A 19,699-nucleotide genomic window follows, 5' to 3' on the forward strand; every position below is an offset into this window, starting at 1 on the left:
TTGGTATAATAGCCTTCGCAACCATTATATGTGCATTCCGCCACCTACTGTACAGGTGGATAATAAATATCCCAAAAAGGAAATAATGCGGGGTACAAATAAATCCATACAAACGTTCAAAAACACATTTTGAATTAAACTAAATCATCCTGCTTTTCTGTTCTAATCAGTTACGTACACAGGCTCAGAAAGATCCTGTGAGGGTGGCATATTTTCTGGCGAGAGTAGTCCTTGCAGGGCTTCTGCCATGAAGTCTTCTCAGCTGTACAGATCTAATGATTTCCAGCTTCTTGGACACTTGTGCAGTACAATTAATAATGTGGCTATAAATGCTACACAATCCACCTTCTTCACAGTAAGTGTATCCAGATCACTTTGATGTTTAACATTTGCGGTGCATCCACCGCCATATCTTCTTCAGAACTGTGGGCTGTTGCCCCTTCAACTCTCTTCACCGCCTCCATATAAGATATTTGCTGTACAGCACTGATCCTTGACACCTCAACATTTTTCACCCTAACAGGGAACTTTGGGAATTCGTAAATATGACCTCCACCACAGTTGCAACATTTTACATTCACAGACCCTTCTATAGCATATTCCTTCCGTCTGCAAACACTTGACACGTGGCCAAACTACAACTTTCTAAATGTCTTGCATTGCATCGGGTTTTGCACGAACGCTCTTATGGGGTATCTTATATATTCCAGTTTTACATCGAGTGGTAGAAACTCTTCATCAAACATCAATAATACAGATAAACTTTGCTCCTTTTTCCCAATTCTCCATACATGTCAAGCGACATGCATTAACTACTCCTGGATTTTTTTTGCCGAAAATATTGATTATCACTGTCCAATGGGACGCAAGAGATAACACCTTTTACCGGTGCCCTGCTCCAAAAATCAAAGCTGTCCACTTCATGCATCGATAATTTCGCAAGCAACATTGCACGCTCCTTTTGCTCTTTAGATACACACGATATCAAATAAAATGTATTTATAAAGTATTTTTTACATCAGCAGATGTCACAACGTGCTTAACACCATACCACTCCTGGTTACTTTGACTGCATCCACTTTTCCCAACGCCTTCTTCACAATCCTCGTGACTTCAAAAGGGTTTCCCAAGTGAACATACTTATCCAAAAAACGTACTCCAACAAGCAACGACTAATTTTCCACAATAATTTTAGCCGTTTATGTACTATTCGTGGGCTTCACTGTTGTCCACTCATCTTTCTCACTAGCTGTACTCGACGCGCTTTCATCTTCAAACAACACTTCCAATTCCGCCATCTCAACCCTTACTCGGAAGAACTTGTCACTTTCCATGCATGAGTTTTAGGATAAATAATTATTAATTTTACTGTCGTAATAAATGCTGCAATAACACAATTGTGACAATGAGATTCGGTTTGATAACAGACAATAAAGATTCCTTTGACCCGTTTATTTGGTGATGTTTATTGAAACAGACAGACCAAAAGTCCATGGTGAAGGTTTACATTTCCCCCAGCCCAGATCTTTCCCTATGGCCAGTGATCAATATCACCATAAACTTCATACCTCTTGACTTATTCAAAATTTTTCCGTTACAGTCTGAATTCCAAAATGTTCTCACCCATCTAACACAACCCATAATGAAAGAAGTGAAAACATGTTTTCCTCTAGGATTTTGCCTGTGCTTAGCTCTATTCCATTTTATATATACAGTACCAGTCAAAAGTTTGGACACACCTACTCATTTCAGAGTTTTTATTTATTTGTACTATTTTCGACATTGTAGAATAATAGCGAATACATCAAAACTATGAGATAACACATATGGAATGGAATATGGAATTTCATGTAGAAACCAAAAAAGTATTAAACAAATCAAAATATATTTTGTATATGAGATTCTTCAAAAGTAGCCACCCGTTGCTTTGATGACAGCTTTGCACACTCTTGGAAAACAGAGGGTTAAATAATGAACATGTAATTGGGGACTTGAAACCAGGTGTGTAAAACAAAGACAAAACAAATGGAAAATGAAAAGTGGATCGGCGATGGCCGGTGGTGGCTGGTCCACTCCAGGAGTCTGAGGTGCGGGAGATCCAGATCCAGATCCAGACAGTCCAGATGAGAAAATTGTGTTTAGCCCCCTCAAGCCAACGTCTCCACGCCTTCAGGGCCTTGACAGGGCCTTGACAACAGCCAACAGCTCCCGGTCCCCCACATCATAGTTTCGCTCCGCCAGGCTGAGCTTCTTCGAAAAGAAAGCACAGGGGCGGAGCTTTGGTGGCGTACCCGAGTGCTGACAGTGCACGGCTCCTATCCCAGCCTCGGACACGTCCACCTCCACTATGAACGCCAAAGAGGGATCCGGATGAGCCAGCACGAGAGCCGAGGTAAACAGAGCCTTCAGGTGACCAAAAGCCCTGTCCGCCTCAGCCGACCACTGCAGTCTCACCGGTCCCCCCTTCAGCAGTGAGGTAATGGGAGCCGCTACCTGACCAAAGCCCCGGATAAACCTCCGGTAGTAGTTGGCAAACCCTAGAAACCGCTGCACTTCCTTTACCGTGGTGGGAGTCGGCCAATTACGCACGGCTGAAATGCGGTCACTCTCCATCTCCACCCCTGAAGTGGAAATGCGGTACCCCAGGAAAGAGACGGACTGTTGGAAGAACAGACATTTCTCAGCCTTGACGTACAGGTCATGCTCTATCAGTCGACCAAGCACCCTGCGCACCAGGAACACATGCTCGGCGCGTGTAGCGGAGTATATCAGAATGTCGTCGATATACACCACTACACCCTGCCCGTGCAGGTCCTGGAAAATCTTGTCTACAAATGCCTGGAAGACTGACGGAGCATTCATCAACCCGTACGGCATGACGAGGTACTCATAGTGCCCTGAGGTGGTACTAAATGCCATCTTCCACTCGTCTCCCTCCCGGATACGCACCAGGTTGTAAGCGCTTCTGAGATCCAATTTTGTGAAGAAGCGCGCCATTGACTCTATTGTACTGGCTATGAGAGGCAGCGGGTAGTTGTACCTCACAGTGATTTGGTTGATACCTCGATGGGCAATGCACGGGCGCAGAGCTCCATCCTTCTTCTTCACAAAAAAGATAGTCGAGGAGGCAGGTGAAGTGGAGGGCCGAATGTACCCCTGCTCCAGGGATTCGGAGACATATGTTTCCATAGCCGCTGTCTCCTCCTGTGACAGGGGATACACGTGACTCCTGGGAAGTGCTGCGTCTACCAGGAGATCTATCGCACAATCCCCCCATCGATGAGGTGGTAATTGAGTCGCTTTCTTCTTACAGAAAGCGAGAGCCAAATCAGCATATTCAGAGGGGATGCGCACGGTGGAGACCTGGTCTGGACTTTCCACCGTAGTAGCACTGACGGAAACCCCTAAACACCTCCCCGAGCACTTTCGTGACCACCCCTTGAGAGCCCTCTGTTGCCACGATATAGCAGGATCATAGCGGGATCATGACAGGCCAACCAGGGTAAGCCCAGCACCATGGGAATAAAAGTAACTTCACTCAAAATACCAAAATACATGTATTATACCAAGCCCACACAAAAGGACCAAAATACAATAAACAAACACGCACAAAACCAATGGGGAAAACAGATGGTTAAATAATGAACATGTAATTAGGGACTTGAAACCAGGTGTGTAAAACAAAGACAAAACAAATGGAAAATGAAAAGTGGATCGGCGATGGCTAGAAGGCTGGTGACGTCGACCGCCGAACGCCGCCCGAACAAGGAGAGGGGCCGACTTCGGCAGAAGTCGTGACAACTCCAATACCTTGACTTTGTTGTCCTTGAGCCATTTTGCCACAACTTTGGAAGTATGCTTGGGGTCATTGTCCATTTGGAAGACCCCTTTGCGACCAAGCTTTAACTTCCTGACTGATGTCTTGAGATGTTGCTTCAATATATACACAGAATTTTTCTGCCTCATGATGCCATCTATTTTGTGAAGTGCACCAGTCCCTCCTATAGCAAAGCACCCCCACAACATGATGCTGCCACCCCCGTGCTTCACGGTTGGGATGGTGTTCTTCAGCTTGCAATCCTCCCCCTTTTTCCTTCAAACATAACGATGGTCATTTTGGCCAAACAGTTTTATTTTTGTTTAATCAGACCAGAGGACATTTCTTCAAAAAAGTACAATCTTTGTCCCTATGTGCAGTTGCAAACCGTAGTCTGGCTTTTTTATGGCGGTTTTGGAGCAGTGGCTTCTTCCTTGCTGAGCGGCCTTTCAGGTTATGTCAATATAGGACTTGTTTTACTGTGGATATAGATACTTTTATACCGGTTTCCTCCAGCATCTTCACAAGGTCCTTTGCTGTTGTTCTGTGATTGATTTGCACTTTTCGCACAAAAGTACGTTAATCTCCAGGAGACAGAACGCGTCTCCTTCCTGCGCGCTATTGTTTGTACAGATGAACGTTGTACCTTCAGGCATTTAAAAATGGCTCCCAAGGATGAACCAGACTTGTGGAGGTCTACAATTTTTTTCTGAGGTCTTGGCTGATTTCTTTTGATTTTCCCATGATGTCAAGCAAAGAGGCACTGAGTTTGAAGGTAGGCCTTGAAATACATCCACAGGTACACCTTCAGTTTGTTAAGAAATTTGTGGAGTGGTTGAAATGTATGTAAACTTCCGACTTATATATATTATACTTTTTTGTACTTTTTACCCCTTTTCTCCACAATTTTGTGATATCCAATTGGTAGTTACAGTCTTGTCCCATTGCTGCAACTCCCGTACAGACTTGGGAGAGGCGAAGGTCGAGAGCCATGCGTCATCAGAAACACGACCCTGCCAAGCCGTACTCCTACTTGACATACTGCTCACTTAACCCGAAAGCCAGCCGCACCAATGTGTTGGAGGAAACACCGTCCAACTGGAGACAGTGCATGCACCCGGCATGCCACAGGAGTCGCTACAGCACGATGGGACAAGGACATCCCGGCCGGCCAAACCCTCCCATAACCCGGACGACGCTGGGCTAATTGTGCGCCGCCTCATGGGTCGCCCGGTCACAGCTGGCTGCGATACAGCCTGGGACCCAACCCGGATCTGTAGTGACACCTCTAGCACTGCGATGTAGTGCCTTAGACCGCTGCGCCACTCGGGAGGCTATTAGATCTATTTTTATTTTTTTTAACTCCCTAGTCCTTGCCGATGACAAGCATACTCACAATGAAGAGTGGTACAGAGTGATGTGTTGTGTTTCCGCCAAACATAGCGCTTTGTATTCAGGACTTAAAGCTAATTTCTATTGCCACATTTTTTTCAGTTTTATTTTAGTGCCTTATTGCAAACAGGATGCATGTTTTGGAATATTTTTATTCTGTACAGGCTTCCTTCTTTTCACTCTGTCATTTAGGTTAGTATTATGGAGTAACTTCAATGGTGTTGATCCGTCCTCAGTTTTCTCCTATCACGGCCATTGAACTCTTTAACTGTTTTGAAGTCACCATTAGACTCATAGTGAAATCCCTGAGCGGTTTCCTTCCTCTCCGGCAACTGAGTTAGGAAGGACGCCTGTATCTTTGAGCTGACTGGGTGTATTGATACACCATCCAAAGTGTAATTAATAACTTCACCATCCTCAAATGGATATTCAATGCCTGCTCTTCTTTGCGAGGCAAAGGCGCTCTTCTTTGCGAGGCATAGGAAAACATCCCTGGTCTTTGTGGTTGAATCTGTGTTTGAAATTCATTGCTCGACTGAGGGACCTTACAGATATAGTAGTTGTATGTGTGGGGTACAGAGATGAGTTAGTAATTCAAAAATCATGTTAAACACGATTATTGCACACAGAGTGACTCCATGCAATTTATGATGTGACTTGTTAAGCAAATTTTTACTCCTGAACTTATTTAGGCTTGCCATAAGAAAGAGGTTGAATAATTATTGACTTAAGACATTTCAGCTTTACATTTTTTATTAATTTGTAAAAATGTCAAAAAACATAATTCCACTTTGACATTATCGGGTATTGTGTGTTGGCTAGTGACATAAAATCTCAACATAATCCATTTAGGCTGTAAAACAACAAAATGTGAAAAAAGTCAAGGCACTGTAAATGTCCATATACTGAACAGAGGTGAGATAATATTGCTTCAAGCTTTTGCTGATAACTCCTGAGATGTGGAGGTCTCCAGAAGGCTGCATGATTTGTATCTGAAAGGAGAACACACTCTTAAACCACACAGACACATACAGGTACACACACACAAACGTATACACCCATGCATGACGTGCTGCATGTCGCACCCAAAACCACACACACACACTTCACTGTCAGTGCATTATGTGACATTATGTTACCGACGTGCAGCGCCAGTTTGACAGTGTCATAGTGATGTTCAGAGTTGATGGGGGTGAAAGGACCTGTGAAGGGCAGATGGGAAATTGTGACAGAAACGCACACACACACACCACGCATGACCCAGGGCTATTTAATTCTTACCGATCCAATTCCTCATAGACATCATCCTCCACTCTGGGCTTCAGGTCCTGAGAAGAAGAGGAGAAGAAGAGGAGAGAGAGAGAGAAGTGGAGGGAGGGAGGGAGGGAGGGAGGGAGGGCGGGCATAGTACAGCAAGAGATAGGAGGGGAGGAGAAGAAGAGAAAGACATATAGGCATTGTAGAATGAGAGAGGAGAGAGAGGGGGAGAAGGGGGTGAAGGGTTGGAAGGTAGAGAGAGACAAGAGGGAGGGAGAGGAGAGCACATTTAAAGGCATCCTCCTGGGTGTGATGCGATTGATTTCTTAATATCACTTATGTAAGGTTGACAGTTAAGAACTGACAGGTTTTTATAAACCACAGGACTGATGGGGAGGGGGGGGGGGTCATATCTGCTGACAGAAGAGGGAGAAAAACACACACACACACACTGAGGACAGACTAGCAAGGGAGGCCACTACAAGCTAACCTCCCCACACACACACAGACTCAGGGGAACGCTTCTGTGTCTGTGATGCTGAGAACAGAACACAATAACTCACCATGTATACTGAACCCTGGGGAGAAGTCTATAGGGAGAGAGGAGAGAAAACAGTGTTCAATAACCGCACAGACAGACAGAGAGAGAGAGAGAGAGAGAGAGAGAGAGAGAGAGAGAGAGAGAGAGAGAGAGAGAGAGAGAGAGAGAGAGAGAGAGAGAGAGAGAGAGAGAGAGAGAGAGAGAGAGAGAGAGAGAGAGAGAGAGAGAGAGAGAGAGAGAGAGAGAGAGAGAGGGGTAGAGAAACATATAGAAAGGCAGAGGCAGGGAGTTAGATGAGGGGTAGAGAAGAAGAAGCGTGAAAACAAAGGAAAACGAAGATAGAAGAAGAGAGACAGAAACAGAGGGCCAGAGACAGGAAATTAAATGGTGGGGAGACAGAAGGAGGAGAGAGAGAGAGGGAGAAGAGAACAGAGATTCATCAGAGTATTGAGATACAGAGAAGGCATGAATCCATCACCTGTCTGACATCCTCAGGATTCTCATAGATATTTTCCACTTCCCCGGAGTAGTGGGAGAGAGACTGTTCAATACCTGTGGAGAAACAGACACACACACACACACACACACACACACACACACACACACACACACACACACACACACACACACACACACACACACACACACACACACACACACACACACACACACACACACAGTGAGAGGCAGACTTCCAGATTCATTGCATCGACCTCATAATATGTCATGCCCCAGATCACTCACTGGAGTTGACAAGTCCAGAGATGGAGAGAACACAAGAAGGTAGGGATGTCGAAAAGAAAACGCCGGAAGACTCACCGCGGCGAGAAATGTCTTTCTGTCTCCATAGCAACACACCAGCAACCGCGGCAACCAGGGGCACCAGGAGTAATAAAGCAGAGAGGAGGGAGGGAAGGATCGAGGCACTGTTGCTCTCTGGGTGAGGAGGAGAGATCGAAGTAGTGCTCTCTGTGTTGTCTGAGAGAAGAGGAGAGAAAGAGAAAAAGAGAATAAGTTAATGAGTGTTGTATGAATTGAACACTTGTACATTAATGATTAGTGAACAGTATGGTCTCATTCCCAGCAGGGGGCAGGCCTGATCCCTGGTTTAGCTCCAGAGAGGTCCTATCGAAATAGCGAGAGACAAGATGGGAGGGTGAGTCAATGTGAGTATGTTAAAATTCCTCCAAGATCACTGAAGCTAATTGCTATATGTCTAACTCCTTATCATGGCAAGACACTCAGTTTAAATCCTGTGTCACACTCCATACAGTACTCTGGATGAAACAGAACGATGACAGAGAAGGTTGGGAGGGGAGACACGGAATTATTACATGACATAACCATGTGATTAGCTCATGGTATTCAAATTAGCCATTTGTAGACTAACAAAGCGCCACACGCGACATGATTACAGTAGTCTGGTGTGTTTGTGTAACAGTATAACTTTAGACCGTCCCCTCGCCCCGACACGGGCGCGAACCAGGGACCCTCTGCACACAGAGGGCCGCGGCTTTTGTGGAGCGATGGGTAACGAGGGCCGCGGCTGACACCCACGAAGCGTCGTTACCCATCGCTCCACAAAAGCCGCGGCCCTTGCAGAGCAAGGGGAAACCCTACTTAAGTCTCAGAGCAAGTGACGTAACTGATTGAAACGCTACTAGCGCGTACCCGCTAACTAGCTAGCCATTTCACATCCGTTACACTCACCCCCCTTTCAACCTCATCCTTTTCCGCAGCAACCAGTGATCCGGGTCAACAGCATCAATGTAACAGTATAACTTTAGACCGTCCCCTCGCCCCGACACGGGCGCAAACCAGGGACCCTCTGCACACATCAACAACTGACACCCACGAAGCGTCGTTACCTATCGCTCCACAAAAGCCGCGGCCCTTGCAGAGCAAGGGGAAACCCTACTTAAGTCTCAGAGCAAGTGACGTAACTGATTGAAACGCTACTAGCGCGTACCCGCTAACTAGCTAGCCATTTCACATCCGTTACATTTGCATGGTGAGGTGAGGTGACATCATTCATGCAAACAGCCACAGGGAGACATGGGAGCTGTTTGGGAGGTGTCAGTTACCACAGTGACAACTACCTGCTCACAAGCATCCAGAATATAAGAGAGACTTTGATGTCACCAGTGTATATCTTCATTTATATATATATCTCTTAATTTGTATACCAGCGATGTGACCATTACTAACATGTTACTGTTACTTATATATTGCTAATTTATGATGATTCTATTGTGAGGTTGCAAGTCTTTCTGGATAAAAATAAATACATTCGATAGCATGCATGTTTCATTTGTACTACATCATCAAGTTACAAATTCCAAAAAACGTCCAGAAGTTTGTTTCGTAGAAGTTTCCTCTACAGGCCTTCACCTTGTCCTGCTGTCATCACTTATACATGGTGCTCCAAATGAATCAATCATGAATTGCTGTGTGAGGTGTAATTGATTGGTGGGGGTTTGTTTGTGTGTGTGTGTGTGTTGGGGTCCCTAATGGAATAGTGTGGTGGCAGGGAGTTGACCCCCAGGCCAGGTTGACCTGCTCTGTTCTCAATGCCAGCTTCTTTAACACTGCATGAATGATGGTAATTGGGTGCAGCGAGGTGAGGCGTAAATTCCATCACTCCTCAATGGCCTGGGTGCACCTTGCCTCCCTTCCTTCCTCTCTGCTCTCCTCTAATTTCCTTTCCCTACACACTTCCCCACATGACAGACTACTACAGTTTACTATAAAATACTATTGTCCTTACTATAGAATGCTGTAGTAAACTGTAATATACACTGAAGAATACTATACTCCACACTGTAGTATCCCTCGATCGTGTACTTCTTACTATAGAATTTTGTAGTATACTGTAGAATACTATACTCCACACTGTAGTATCCATTGATCATGTGTAGTACTTACAATAGAAATGTACAGTATACTATATAATACTATACTACACACTGTTGTATCCCTTGAGTGTGTATTTCTTACATTATAATATTGTAGTATACTGTAGAATACTATACTACACGCTGTAGTGCTTTCTATAGAATTTTGTAGTATACTGTAGAATACTATGCTACACACTGTAGTATCCCTCGACCGTGTCTTCTTACTATAGAATATTGTAGTATACTGTACTCCACACTGTAGTATCTTTTGACCATGTGTAGTACCTACTCTCTCTCTCTCTCTCTAGTACCTACGGTCCCGTGTGGCTCAGTTGGTAGAGCATGGCGCTTGCAACGCCAGGGTTGTGGGTTCATTCCCCACGGGGGGAGCAGGTTGAATATGTATGAACTTTCCAATTTGTAAGTCGCTCTGGATAAGAGCGTCTGCTAAATGACGTAAATGTACTATAGAAATGTGTAGTATACTATAGAATACTATACTACACACTGTAGTATCCCTCGATCGTGTATTTCTTACATTATAATACTGTAGAATACTATACTACATGCTGTAGTGCTTACTATAGAATTTTGTGGTATACTATAGAATATTATACGACACACTGTAGTATCCACTCAATCATGTAGTGCTTAGTATAACATTCTGAAGTAAACTGTAGTATACTGTCAAATAATATACTACACACTGTAGTATCACTCGATCATGTGTAGTACTTACTATATAATACCGTGTAGAATCCTACAATTTTATCCACAAAAACACTACCGTTTTTTTTACTATGGTAATACTACAGTATTCAATTTGCATATACCCCACCCATTCCCATCCCCCATGTCCCAATTTGTGCCACCCATGAGTGAGAAACCTACATGCCAAGTATAGGCTATATATTGTGTTCCCTAAAGGTTATAGAAAAGAGCAGAAGCGTTGAATTATCCATTCATATTACAATCAAAGATAATAAACAAAAACACTTCGTAAATACTACAGTAATGTCTGCAAAAACACTACAGTAATTACTTTAGTATATACTATAGTTTTTGAAATATAGTAATACTACAGTATTTACACGATAGTAAACTGTAAATACTACAGTCATGTCTTAAAAAACCCTACAGTGAATACTACAATAAAGGCTGCAAAAACACTACAGTGAATACTACAGTATATAAATATAGTAATACAACAGTATTTATACCATAGTATACTATATAATTTTTTAATGTGGGTCTATCATCCATCTTTCCCTATTTGCTCCCCTCTGTTCCTCTATTCTTTCCTCCCATCTCGCTCTCTCCCTTCCCTACCTCCCTACTCCTCTCTTCTCTCCCACATCCCAATAAGAGAGTAAATGGGACAACAAACCACAATACAACGTTCAATCAGCCCTCACAAACAAGAGCTCATTCTGTATGGATATGCAACAGTTCCCTTTGCATATCCATTACTCTTGTTAAAGCATTGCTTTGTTGTGTGTCATCATCATGGCTCCTCTGTATCAGTGATGTATGGGGGTATTGATTGTGAGCTCATCTCCATAAGGAGATTCATTCAACTATCAGATCATTCTGTGGCTGTGTGTGCTTCCTCAGATACAATGAATGTGAATACATTCCAGAGAGCTGTCCTGGTGTCCTCCCTCACCATTTACCTTATCATCTGAAGAAGTGTGGGGGTGTGAAGAGAGGTAGAGAGAGAAATAGAGAGAGCGACACAGAGAGACAAATACTATTTGAACCCAGGCGGGTCTGGTGGTGATGACAGTGACCCATTACCTCCGTTGGGACAGAAGCCATATTTCTTATCCTTGTCAAAGTTGTATGTGGTGGAGCACGAGAGAGAGAGAAGAGAGAGAAGAGAGAGAGAGAGAGAGAGAGAGAGAGAGAGAGAGAGAGAGAGAGAGAGAGAGAGAGAGAGAGAGAGAGAGAGAGAGAGAGAGAGAGAGAGAGAGAGAGAGAGAGAGAGAGAGAGAGAGAGAGAGAGAGAGAGAGAGAGAGAGAGAGAGAGAGAGAGAGGGACGGACGGACGGACGGACGGACGGACGGACGGACGGACGGACGGACGGACAGACAGAGAGAGAAATGGTTTGAAAAATACCGATCAGTGTGTTGGGGGTTGTATTCTCTCTTTTCCCTTTGAGATCTGTTGTAAACCAAAACACTCTAAGTCAGACAGAGGCCTTATTCCCTATATAGTGCACTAATTTAGACTAGGAACAGTAGTGTGCCATTTAGGACACAGGCGTATAGTGTAGCAGACAGAAATACATGGTTAGTGGCCATGGTTCTAGTCTATTTCTGCTCTAGCTAACTTCTCCTCATCTTGCCAAGGCAACAGTGTAGCACTGCTGAATGCAGAAACAGTCTGTCACTCAGCCAGGCAGGCAGGCAGGCAGGCAGGCAGGCAGGCAGGCAGGCAGGCAGGCAGGCAGGCAGGCAGGCAGGCAGGCGGGGCTACAAGGTCAGTGCTCTGTGAAGCATTTTATAGTGGTTGTAGAGCAACTTCAGGTCAACCTGTGTGGCTGTGATAAGCAACAGAACAATGGGTTAAGGATGTAGAATAAGGATAGAATGGAGTAGAATAGAATAGGTGAAGCAGACAATTAGACTCCCATTCAAAGCAATGCTCTGTGGTGTGTGGCTGGATCAGACATGGGACCATATTGGGTGTCATGTGGATGTTTTCTTCAGTCAATACTTGGCACATCCTCACGCAGAATTCAGTGTCTTTCTTTGTCTTCTATATGTGTACAATTCTTGATATTCTCACTACCATATCGTGGAACATTTAAAGTTTATGTGGAATTTAGAATTGGAGTTTAGAATTCATCCTGCCTATTCAATTTCTGGGCTGATTGGTTAGCTCACAACAGGGCTCTGGAGATAACGAGATGAGGATGGAGTGGGCACATATCCAGCACTGAAGGACTTGAGCGAAGGGAGAGAGGGATAAACACAGGCAGGTGTGTTTACATAGCTAACGGATTAGCAGCTGAGCTAGCCTGCTGTTCACTTCTCTCTATTGGGAAGGGATGTCTTGTGTGTTTAGGATTTAGAGCAGTGGTTCCCAACCAGGGGTACTAGGACCCCTGGGGGTACTTGGTCTATCAACAGGGGGTACTTGAGAAGACTTTTAAGACCATAGGCTTACTGGTAAAATGCACATGAGGGGGTACTTCAGGGGTACTCCGGGCAGAGCAGAATTCAGTTGGTGGTACAGTAACCCAAAAAGGTTGGGAACCACTGATCTAGAGCAGTGTTTCCCAACTCCGGTCCTCTAGTACCCCCAACAGTACACATTTTTATTTGTAGCCCCAGACAAGCACACCTGATTCAACCTGGCAACTAATCATAAGGCCCTCAAAGAGTTGAATCAGGTATGTTTGTCCGTGTGTTGGGGGCCACTTATAGAGGAGGTTCATGTTCAGTAAACATGAACTTGGATGAGTGCCTATTTGGTCATAATGATTACAGTGGTGTTGGCTATAATGGTGTTAAAGAGCAGAGTATATTTAAAGCTCTCAAATGGCAACACACAAACTGAACTGACCAGGGGCGGACTGGGACCAGAAATCGGTCCTGACATTTCTAACACATCGGCCCGGACCGCCCCTGGAACTGACTGGGTAGGTGCGAGGAAGAAAGGATAAGATGATAGCAAGAAGGAAAGGAAGCATTGTAAAGGGACCTATTTGGACAGACATGTAGGCCTATATATCTACTGTTGGTCCCGCTAGGTACAGTTAGTTGACACTGACCTGAGAAAAGTTGAGCATTTTTAGCATTACTGATTATGGTTAGCATTAGGAGAGGGTAAGCTGATCTTAGATCTATATCTAAAGACCCAAGTTGGACCGTTTGGTTCTCTCCACCTTTCGGGGGCAGTTTGACGGTGTAAACAGCCTTGACCGCCTGTCCGTTCCGCAGTAGCATGGTGCAGGTGTAGTTCCCAGCCGTGTCCTGGGTGGGGGACAGGGGGACCTCGGTGCTGAGGTGACCCGGGCCAGAGGAGCTCCACTTCAGCGTGCGACTCTGGTTCTGGTGGCTCCACACCACCCGCTTCACCTGGTGGATGGAGGATGATGGATTGGGTTTATACAGCGTGTTCTTTATCCACCAGGGCCGTGTTCATTAGGGGACTACGCAATAGAAAACTTACAACAGAAAAAATTAAATGTGTGTTTCTAATTGGAAAAGTCCAGGTTGTCCTTCCCTGTTTCAGTCAGTTTTCCGTTTTGTGCCTAATGAACTCAGCCCAGGTGCTCAAGGAGCCATTTTGTGCCTGAAAGCTCACCACACATCAGCTAACTATGACAGTGAAGAGATGAGAGATGAATGTTGCCAGTCAGGGGATGGTTACCTACCTGGGAGCGCTCTGTATACTGACATGTCAGGACCAGGGCTGATGGAGAATGTCTGGCTTTCACTGGGATGGAGGGATAGTGAGAAAGGGGGAAGGAGAGGGGAGAGAGTGGAAGGCAAGGGAGTAAGAAAGAGAAAGACAATGTGAGGTAGGGATAAGGAGAGAGTGAAGGAAGTACCAATAAGGGGTAGTCAGGGGACAAAAAGAGAAGGGGGGCAAGGAGAGATAGAAGGTGTTGGGGGGGGGGGGGAATGAGCGAATGCGAATCAGAGATGGGCCAAAATAATATATATTCATTACACAGAATTGCTTCTAATGTGTCGCCTGACGGTGACTGATGCCCCATGTCTCATCGAACCCCAATGAGGATCAATCTGGGTTTAATCAAGCCCTACAGACACACACGCGTCTCTGTCCGTGATTACAATGTTTAATGTGTGCCTCCCACAGCCCTGGTGGGAGAGCGGCTGGTATAATCATACACAATTACACCCATAATGAGGCAGGTTAAAAATATATGGGTCCGTGGGGCTGTATGTGTGTGTGTGTAATTGTGTGTGACAGATGTGTGGAGCAGGGTGATAGTGACAGATCGCTTGGTCATGTCTGAGCAGCTGTAATGGCTGCCAGAGGGACAGTGATTATTAAAGCCTTCCAAGACCGCAAAAATGGACAGACGGGTGTGTGAGTATGTGTGTGTGTTTCTGCGTGTGTGGGAGTTGGACAGTATTTTTAGTCTTTGTTTTTATTCATACCGATATCTCTATATCAGACATAAATACATAACTCTTCTCTCTTCACTCCTCCCTCTCTCCTCCCTCTTCCCCTCTGTACCTTGGAGGATGCTAAGCAGGGTCCTCTGGCTGAACACGTTGTCATTGAGGAAGACCTCACACATGTAGAGGCCTCCGTCATTCAGCCCCGGGCTCAGCAGGAAGGAGAAGAAACCCTCTTTTGGGGTAGACAATGGCCCATCCAGGCTCAGCTGGGCATGAGTCTAGATCAATCAAATTCATTCAATCACATTCAATCAATCACATTCATTTATAAAGGCTCTTTTTACATCAGCAGTTGTCATAAAGTGCTTTTACAGTAACCCGGCCTGGACCCTGTGGAGCAGGCAGAAACAGAAGCACGGTAGCTAGGAAAACCCCCTTGAAGGAAGAAACCTGTAGAGGAACTCAGTTCATACGCACGCAAGCATGAACACATACACACACATCCTCTTCTGGGTGTACCTTGCTTTGCTCTGTGCGGTCCCTCCAGCGGTCGTACCCATAGACCAGGGTTGTAGTGTTGATGTTTCTGCTGTCTGGTGGCTTCCAATAGAGCAGGACATAGTCACCCCGCATCGGAGGGCAGGCGAGGGAGAGAGGGGTCTGGGTGAGACTGGCCATAAAGATCTGAGTACCTAGGGAGGGGGAGAGGAGAGGGAGGGGGAGGGAGAGAGAGAACGGGGGGAATGGGGGAGAGGAAGAGAATGAGAGGTATGTAAGTGAGAGAGAGAACGTGAGAGATAAGAAGAGAGCGAGAGAGTGGTGGGGGAACAGTGAGAGAAATATGTAGGGAAGATGGTGGGGTTGAGAGATATAGAGAGGAGGATGAGTGACAGAAGTGGCAGTGGAGAGAGGAACAGAACAGACAGAGGAAAAGAAAGAGAGATAGAGAGAGGTGCACAGCAGCAACAGGGATTATGTCGTTATGTTTCTGAGAGATAGCTGGTCCCTCAGTAAGGTCAGTTTGTATTGTGCTGCTTGATCCAAAGGTTGCTGACTCTGTGTTTTAGCTAGACTAGAGTCTACTGTACACGGTGACGTCACTCACTATGGCTTATATTGGTGAACGAGGCCACATTCATACCTAGAAAGAGAGAGAGAGAGAGGGTGAGAGGGAGAGGGAGAGAGAGGAAGAACGACAGAGAGGGAACAAGGGAGTGAGAGAGATGAAGGGACAGAAATAAAACATTTGGGTTAGTGTGGGAGCAGTGGATATAGTGGGAGCACATATAAACACTAGTCAATTATATAACAATGCCAATACAATGCCGATCCAATTATGGCACTACACCCTTTCCTCCCTCTCTCCACCCCCCCCGTCATATCTCACCATCCACGCGGAGGTCCACAGTGAAGGGGAACATAGGGTTGCTGCTGTTACCCCTTGGGTACACCTGGCAGATGTATACCCCCCGGTCAGTGGGGCGTATCTGGGGCAGCTTGGCAACCCCCCCCCATGACCTCCTTGCCAATCGTAGGGGCGTCCCGCCAGGGGACAGCCAGGTCACCTCAGAAACGGCGGAGGCGGGGGACACTTCTGCCATCAGACGCAGTGTGCTGTACTGAGGGAGAGTGGCTGAAGGAAAGATAGAGACTGGGACCGATGTAGGAGGTAGGAAATAGGAGAAACGATAGAAGAGATAAAAAACATGTGGGATATTGCTACTACAGTCTGACCTGATTGTGTCAAATAAAGTGGGCATGGGGAATTATTTATACATAATATTTGTATCAATACCATCACAACTGTATATTACATGTATATGGACATACGGTAACGGTCGTTTTGTGTGTAGGACCACAGTTCTATACCTGTGAGGACGGCTAATAGTATGATCTTCTCTCTCAGTTTCTTCTGTTGCTGTATAATCAGACAGGAGTAGCGACCCTTGTCCTCCATTTTGGGGACGAACAGCAGAGAAAAGTCCCCAGTTTCCTGAAAGTTTGAGTCAACCAATCGCATGGAAGCCTTTGAGGCTGCGCCCGAGAACTGCTGCCTCTCATTGGCCGAGAGGACCAGTTTCCAGTGGTTTTCAGACTTCATCTTCCAATTAATGCTCACAGAACCCGTGAGAGGCCAATCAACACAGGGTAAGGTAACTTCCCTGCCAACCATTGTCACAACGACATCACTCCAGTCAGGGTCTGATGATGACAAAAAACACACAAAAAAACAAGTGAGTGAAATAGTGATAGGTCTAACCTTCCAATGGGCTTACAGTGGAACTTCTGCCATGGCTGCTCACACCTATCCAGCTCTATGTGCTCTGTAAAAACTAAAAGGTGCTAGTAGAAGGGGTTGCAGTTGGATCAGGCTCTGGCCTCACAACTGATAGAATCGACCTGAGGAGATAAGAGGTGACTAGTGCTGGAGCCACAATCAACACTCAGACTTAACCCAGAGACGCTCAGCTCTGCTTCTAGAGGACTCTCAAATGGCACCCTATTTCTTAGAGCCCTGGTCCAAAGTAGTGCACTATATAGGTAATAGAGAGCCAGTTGGAACGCAACCCAGGTTTTTATCCTTCCTTTTTAATCAGTAACTGATTTAGATCAGGAAGAGCCAGTGTGTTGTGGACTCTTTAAGCTCAATCAATGGCATTAATGGACCAATTAAACGCCAAGGAGAGATGAGAGCCAGCCAGACTGGACAGATTAGAGATGTGTATCCCTGGTTTGACCTTCAAACGACAGGAATATTTGTAAACCTCTACTGAAATACTACCTTATTCATAAAATATCAAATTTATTTATAGAGCCCTTCTTACATCAGCTGATATCTCAAAGTGCTGTACAGAAACCCAGCCTAAAAGCCCAAACAGCAAGCAATGCAGGTGTAGAAGCATGGTGGCTAGGAAAAACTCACTAGAAAGGCCAGAACTTAGGAAGAAACCTAGAGAGGAACCAGGCTATGAGGCTATAAAAAAAGGCTATAAAATACTACCTTGATTATTTTGAATGTTATGTTTTCCATATACTTTCTTATAAAAGATCCACTGAACACCGACAGAAGAATCTCACATTCGTTTTCAGCTTCAAAACGAGTGAGTAACCCAGTCACAACAGTTGTATGGGAGAATACTTGCAAGTGAAGGCAATTTGTGCGATGTCATCTATCAATGGTTCAAATTTCACCATACCTTTAGTGGTCGTGTCAGATTGAGTGATGAGCACCACCGAAGAAGAAATAAGAACAAAGAGGAGACATCTAAACTCCATGGTCCAAGCGGAGGCAGCCGAGCAGGTGTAAAGTCAACTCACACACAGACCCACACACACTCTCCACTAGCACCCACCACCACTACAAACAACAACACCCTTCTCTACTCCAGTTTACTAGCAACATTTCTGTATTCATTAAAAGGGAATGTGGTTGCGTTCCAAATGGCATCCTATACCCTATTTAATGCACTACTTTTGACCAGGGCCAATAGGACTGGTCAAAAGTAGTGCACTATATAGGGGATATGGTGCAATTTGGGGCCAAACTTGTGCCTTTGGTTTGAACAGGATACGACCCGTCCAAAACCTTGATAGTGTTCAGGAAGAGAGTGTCACTGTGTCCACTGACTGGTAGTCTGTTGGTGACTGATAAACACATAGGACTGGCACAGGGGAAAAAGGCGAGCACAGAAACACAAACACAAACAGGCAACACGCTCACACACACACACACACACACACACACACACACACACACACACACACACACACACACACACACACACACACACACACACACACACACACACACACACACACACACACACACACACACACACACACACACACACACACACACAGTATAACACACCAGGCTACATGATGATGTAAACTCATGCTGCAGCTCAGTCACTGTACTGTGTATGTTCTTGAACAGAGAGGGAAGAACTTCACTTGGGATAAAATCCATACGATGACCTCAAACCTGGGGTTGGCGAATGACAAAAGGAACAAACACGTACAGTATATCACAGTGAGAAAGGGAAAAATACCAATAAAGGGGGAGAGACCGAGAGGAAGAGATGAACAGAATGAAAGTGAGTGAGAAAGACAGAGAGAGGTAACGAGGAAGTTAGAGAGATAAAGAGTTTGGGTTATAGTGGGAGCAGTGGAACCCCTGGGCTAAATGTCTTTACATCCCATAAATGTGTTGAATTAAACTAACGGTGCTATCAGCTCCTCTGAGCTCCATTACTCCATTACCAGATACACTCTTAATTACCACTGAGCTGACGGGGAGAGAGGGGAGAGAAGGAGAGAGAGAGGGGAGAGAGAGAGAGAGAGAAAGAGAGAGACATGGGAGAGAGGGAAGAGGGGAAGGGTGTGGGAGAAAGAGAAAGACGGGACAATGGAGAGAAAGACGGGGGAGATAAATGAGGAAAAGAGAGAGATGTATGGCAGTGTGAGAAATTGGAAAATACAGGAAAAAAGAAAAGGGAAGTAGTGACTGGGTGAGTGAGAGAAACCAGAGATACAGATAGATAGATAGATAGATAGATAGATAGATAGATAGATAGATAGATAGATCTGTTCACAAACACAAACACAACCCACAGAGCCCCAGGACAGCAGCACAATTAGACCCAAGCAAATCATGAGAAAACAAAAAGATAATTACTTGACACATTGGAA

General features: G+C 45.2%; 1 protein-coding gene across 2 annotated transcripts; it reads right to left on the reverse strand.

Annotated features, from left to right (window-relative positions):
• Positions 1–5,947: 5,947 nt before the first annotated feature.
• Positions 5,948–18,367, reverse strand: LOC139573561 (uncharacterized). 2 transcript variants are annotated; one of them, XM_071397163.1, is made up of 14 exons: positions 18,205–18,367; positions 16,877–17,209; positions 16,395–16,658; positions 16,113–16,148; positions 15,527–15,699; positions 15,123–15,285; positions 14,290–14,351; positions 13,798–13,990; positions 12,024–12,068; positions 7,827–7,985; positions 7,486–7,559; positions 7,030–7,056; positions 6,491–6,537; positions 5,952–6,201 (listed from the first exon to the last, which is right to left on the reverse strand). In XM_071397163.1, the coding sequence occupies exons 1-14, from the start codon at positions 18,281–18,283 to the stop codon at positions 6,141–6,143; spliced, it is 1,716 nt and encodes a 571-aa protein (XP_071253264.1). In that variant the 5' UTR covers positions 18,284–18,367; the 3' UTR covers positions 5,952–6,140. The 2 variants fall into 2 exon arrangements, with proteins under 2 accessions (XP_071253265.1, XP_071253264.1); XM_071397164.1 differs by lacking the exon at positions 12,024–12,068 and having other exon boundaries at positions 5,948–6,201.
• Between the last annotated feature and the right edge of the window lie 1,332 nt (positions 18,368–19,699).

The sequence above is a fragment of the Salvelinus alpinus genome, chromosome 4 (assembly GCF_045679555.1).
Source record: "Salvelinus alpinus chromosome 4, SLU_Salpinus.1, whole genome shotgun sequence".
Taxonomy (NCBI): Eukaryota; Metazoa; Chordata; class Actinopteri; order Salmoniformes; family Salmonidae; genus Salvelinus; species Salvelinus alpinus.

Excerpts from the sequence above, each read along its gene's own strand:
- LOC139573561 (XM_071397163.1), bottom strand. The coding sequence starts at position 18,283 with ATGGAGTTTAGATGTCTCCTCTTTGTTCTTATTTCTTCTTCGGTGGTG. Across the intron at positions 14,352-15,122 it reads CCTGCTTAGCATCCTCCAAG|TGAAAGCCAGACATTCTCCA; the intron begins GTACAGAGGGGA and ends CCTCCATCCCAG. Across the intron at positions 12,069-13,797 it reads CGTCAAACTGCCCCCGAAAG|ATCTCAAAGGGAAAAGAGAG; the intron begins GTGGAGAGAACC and ends GGTTTACAACAG.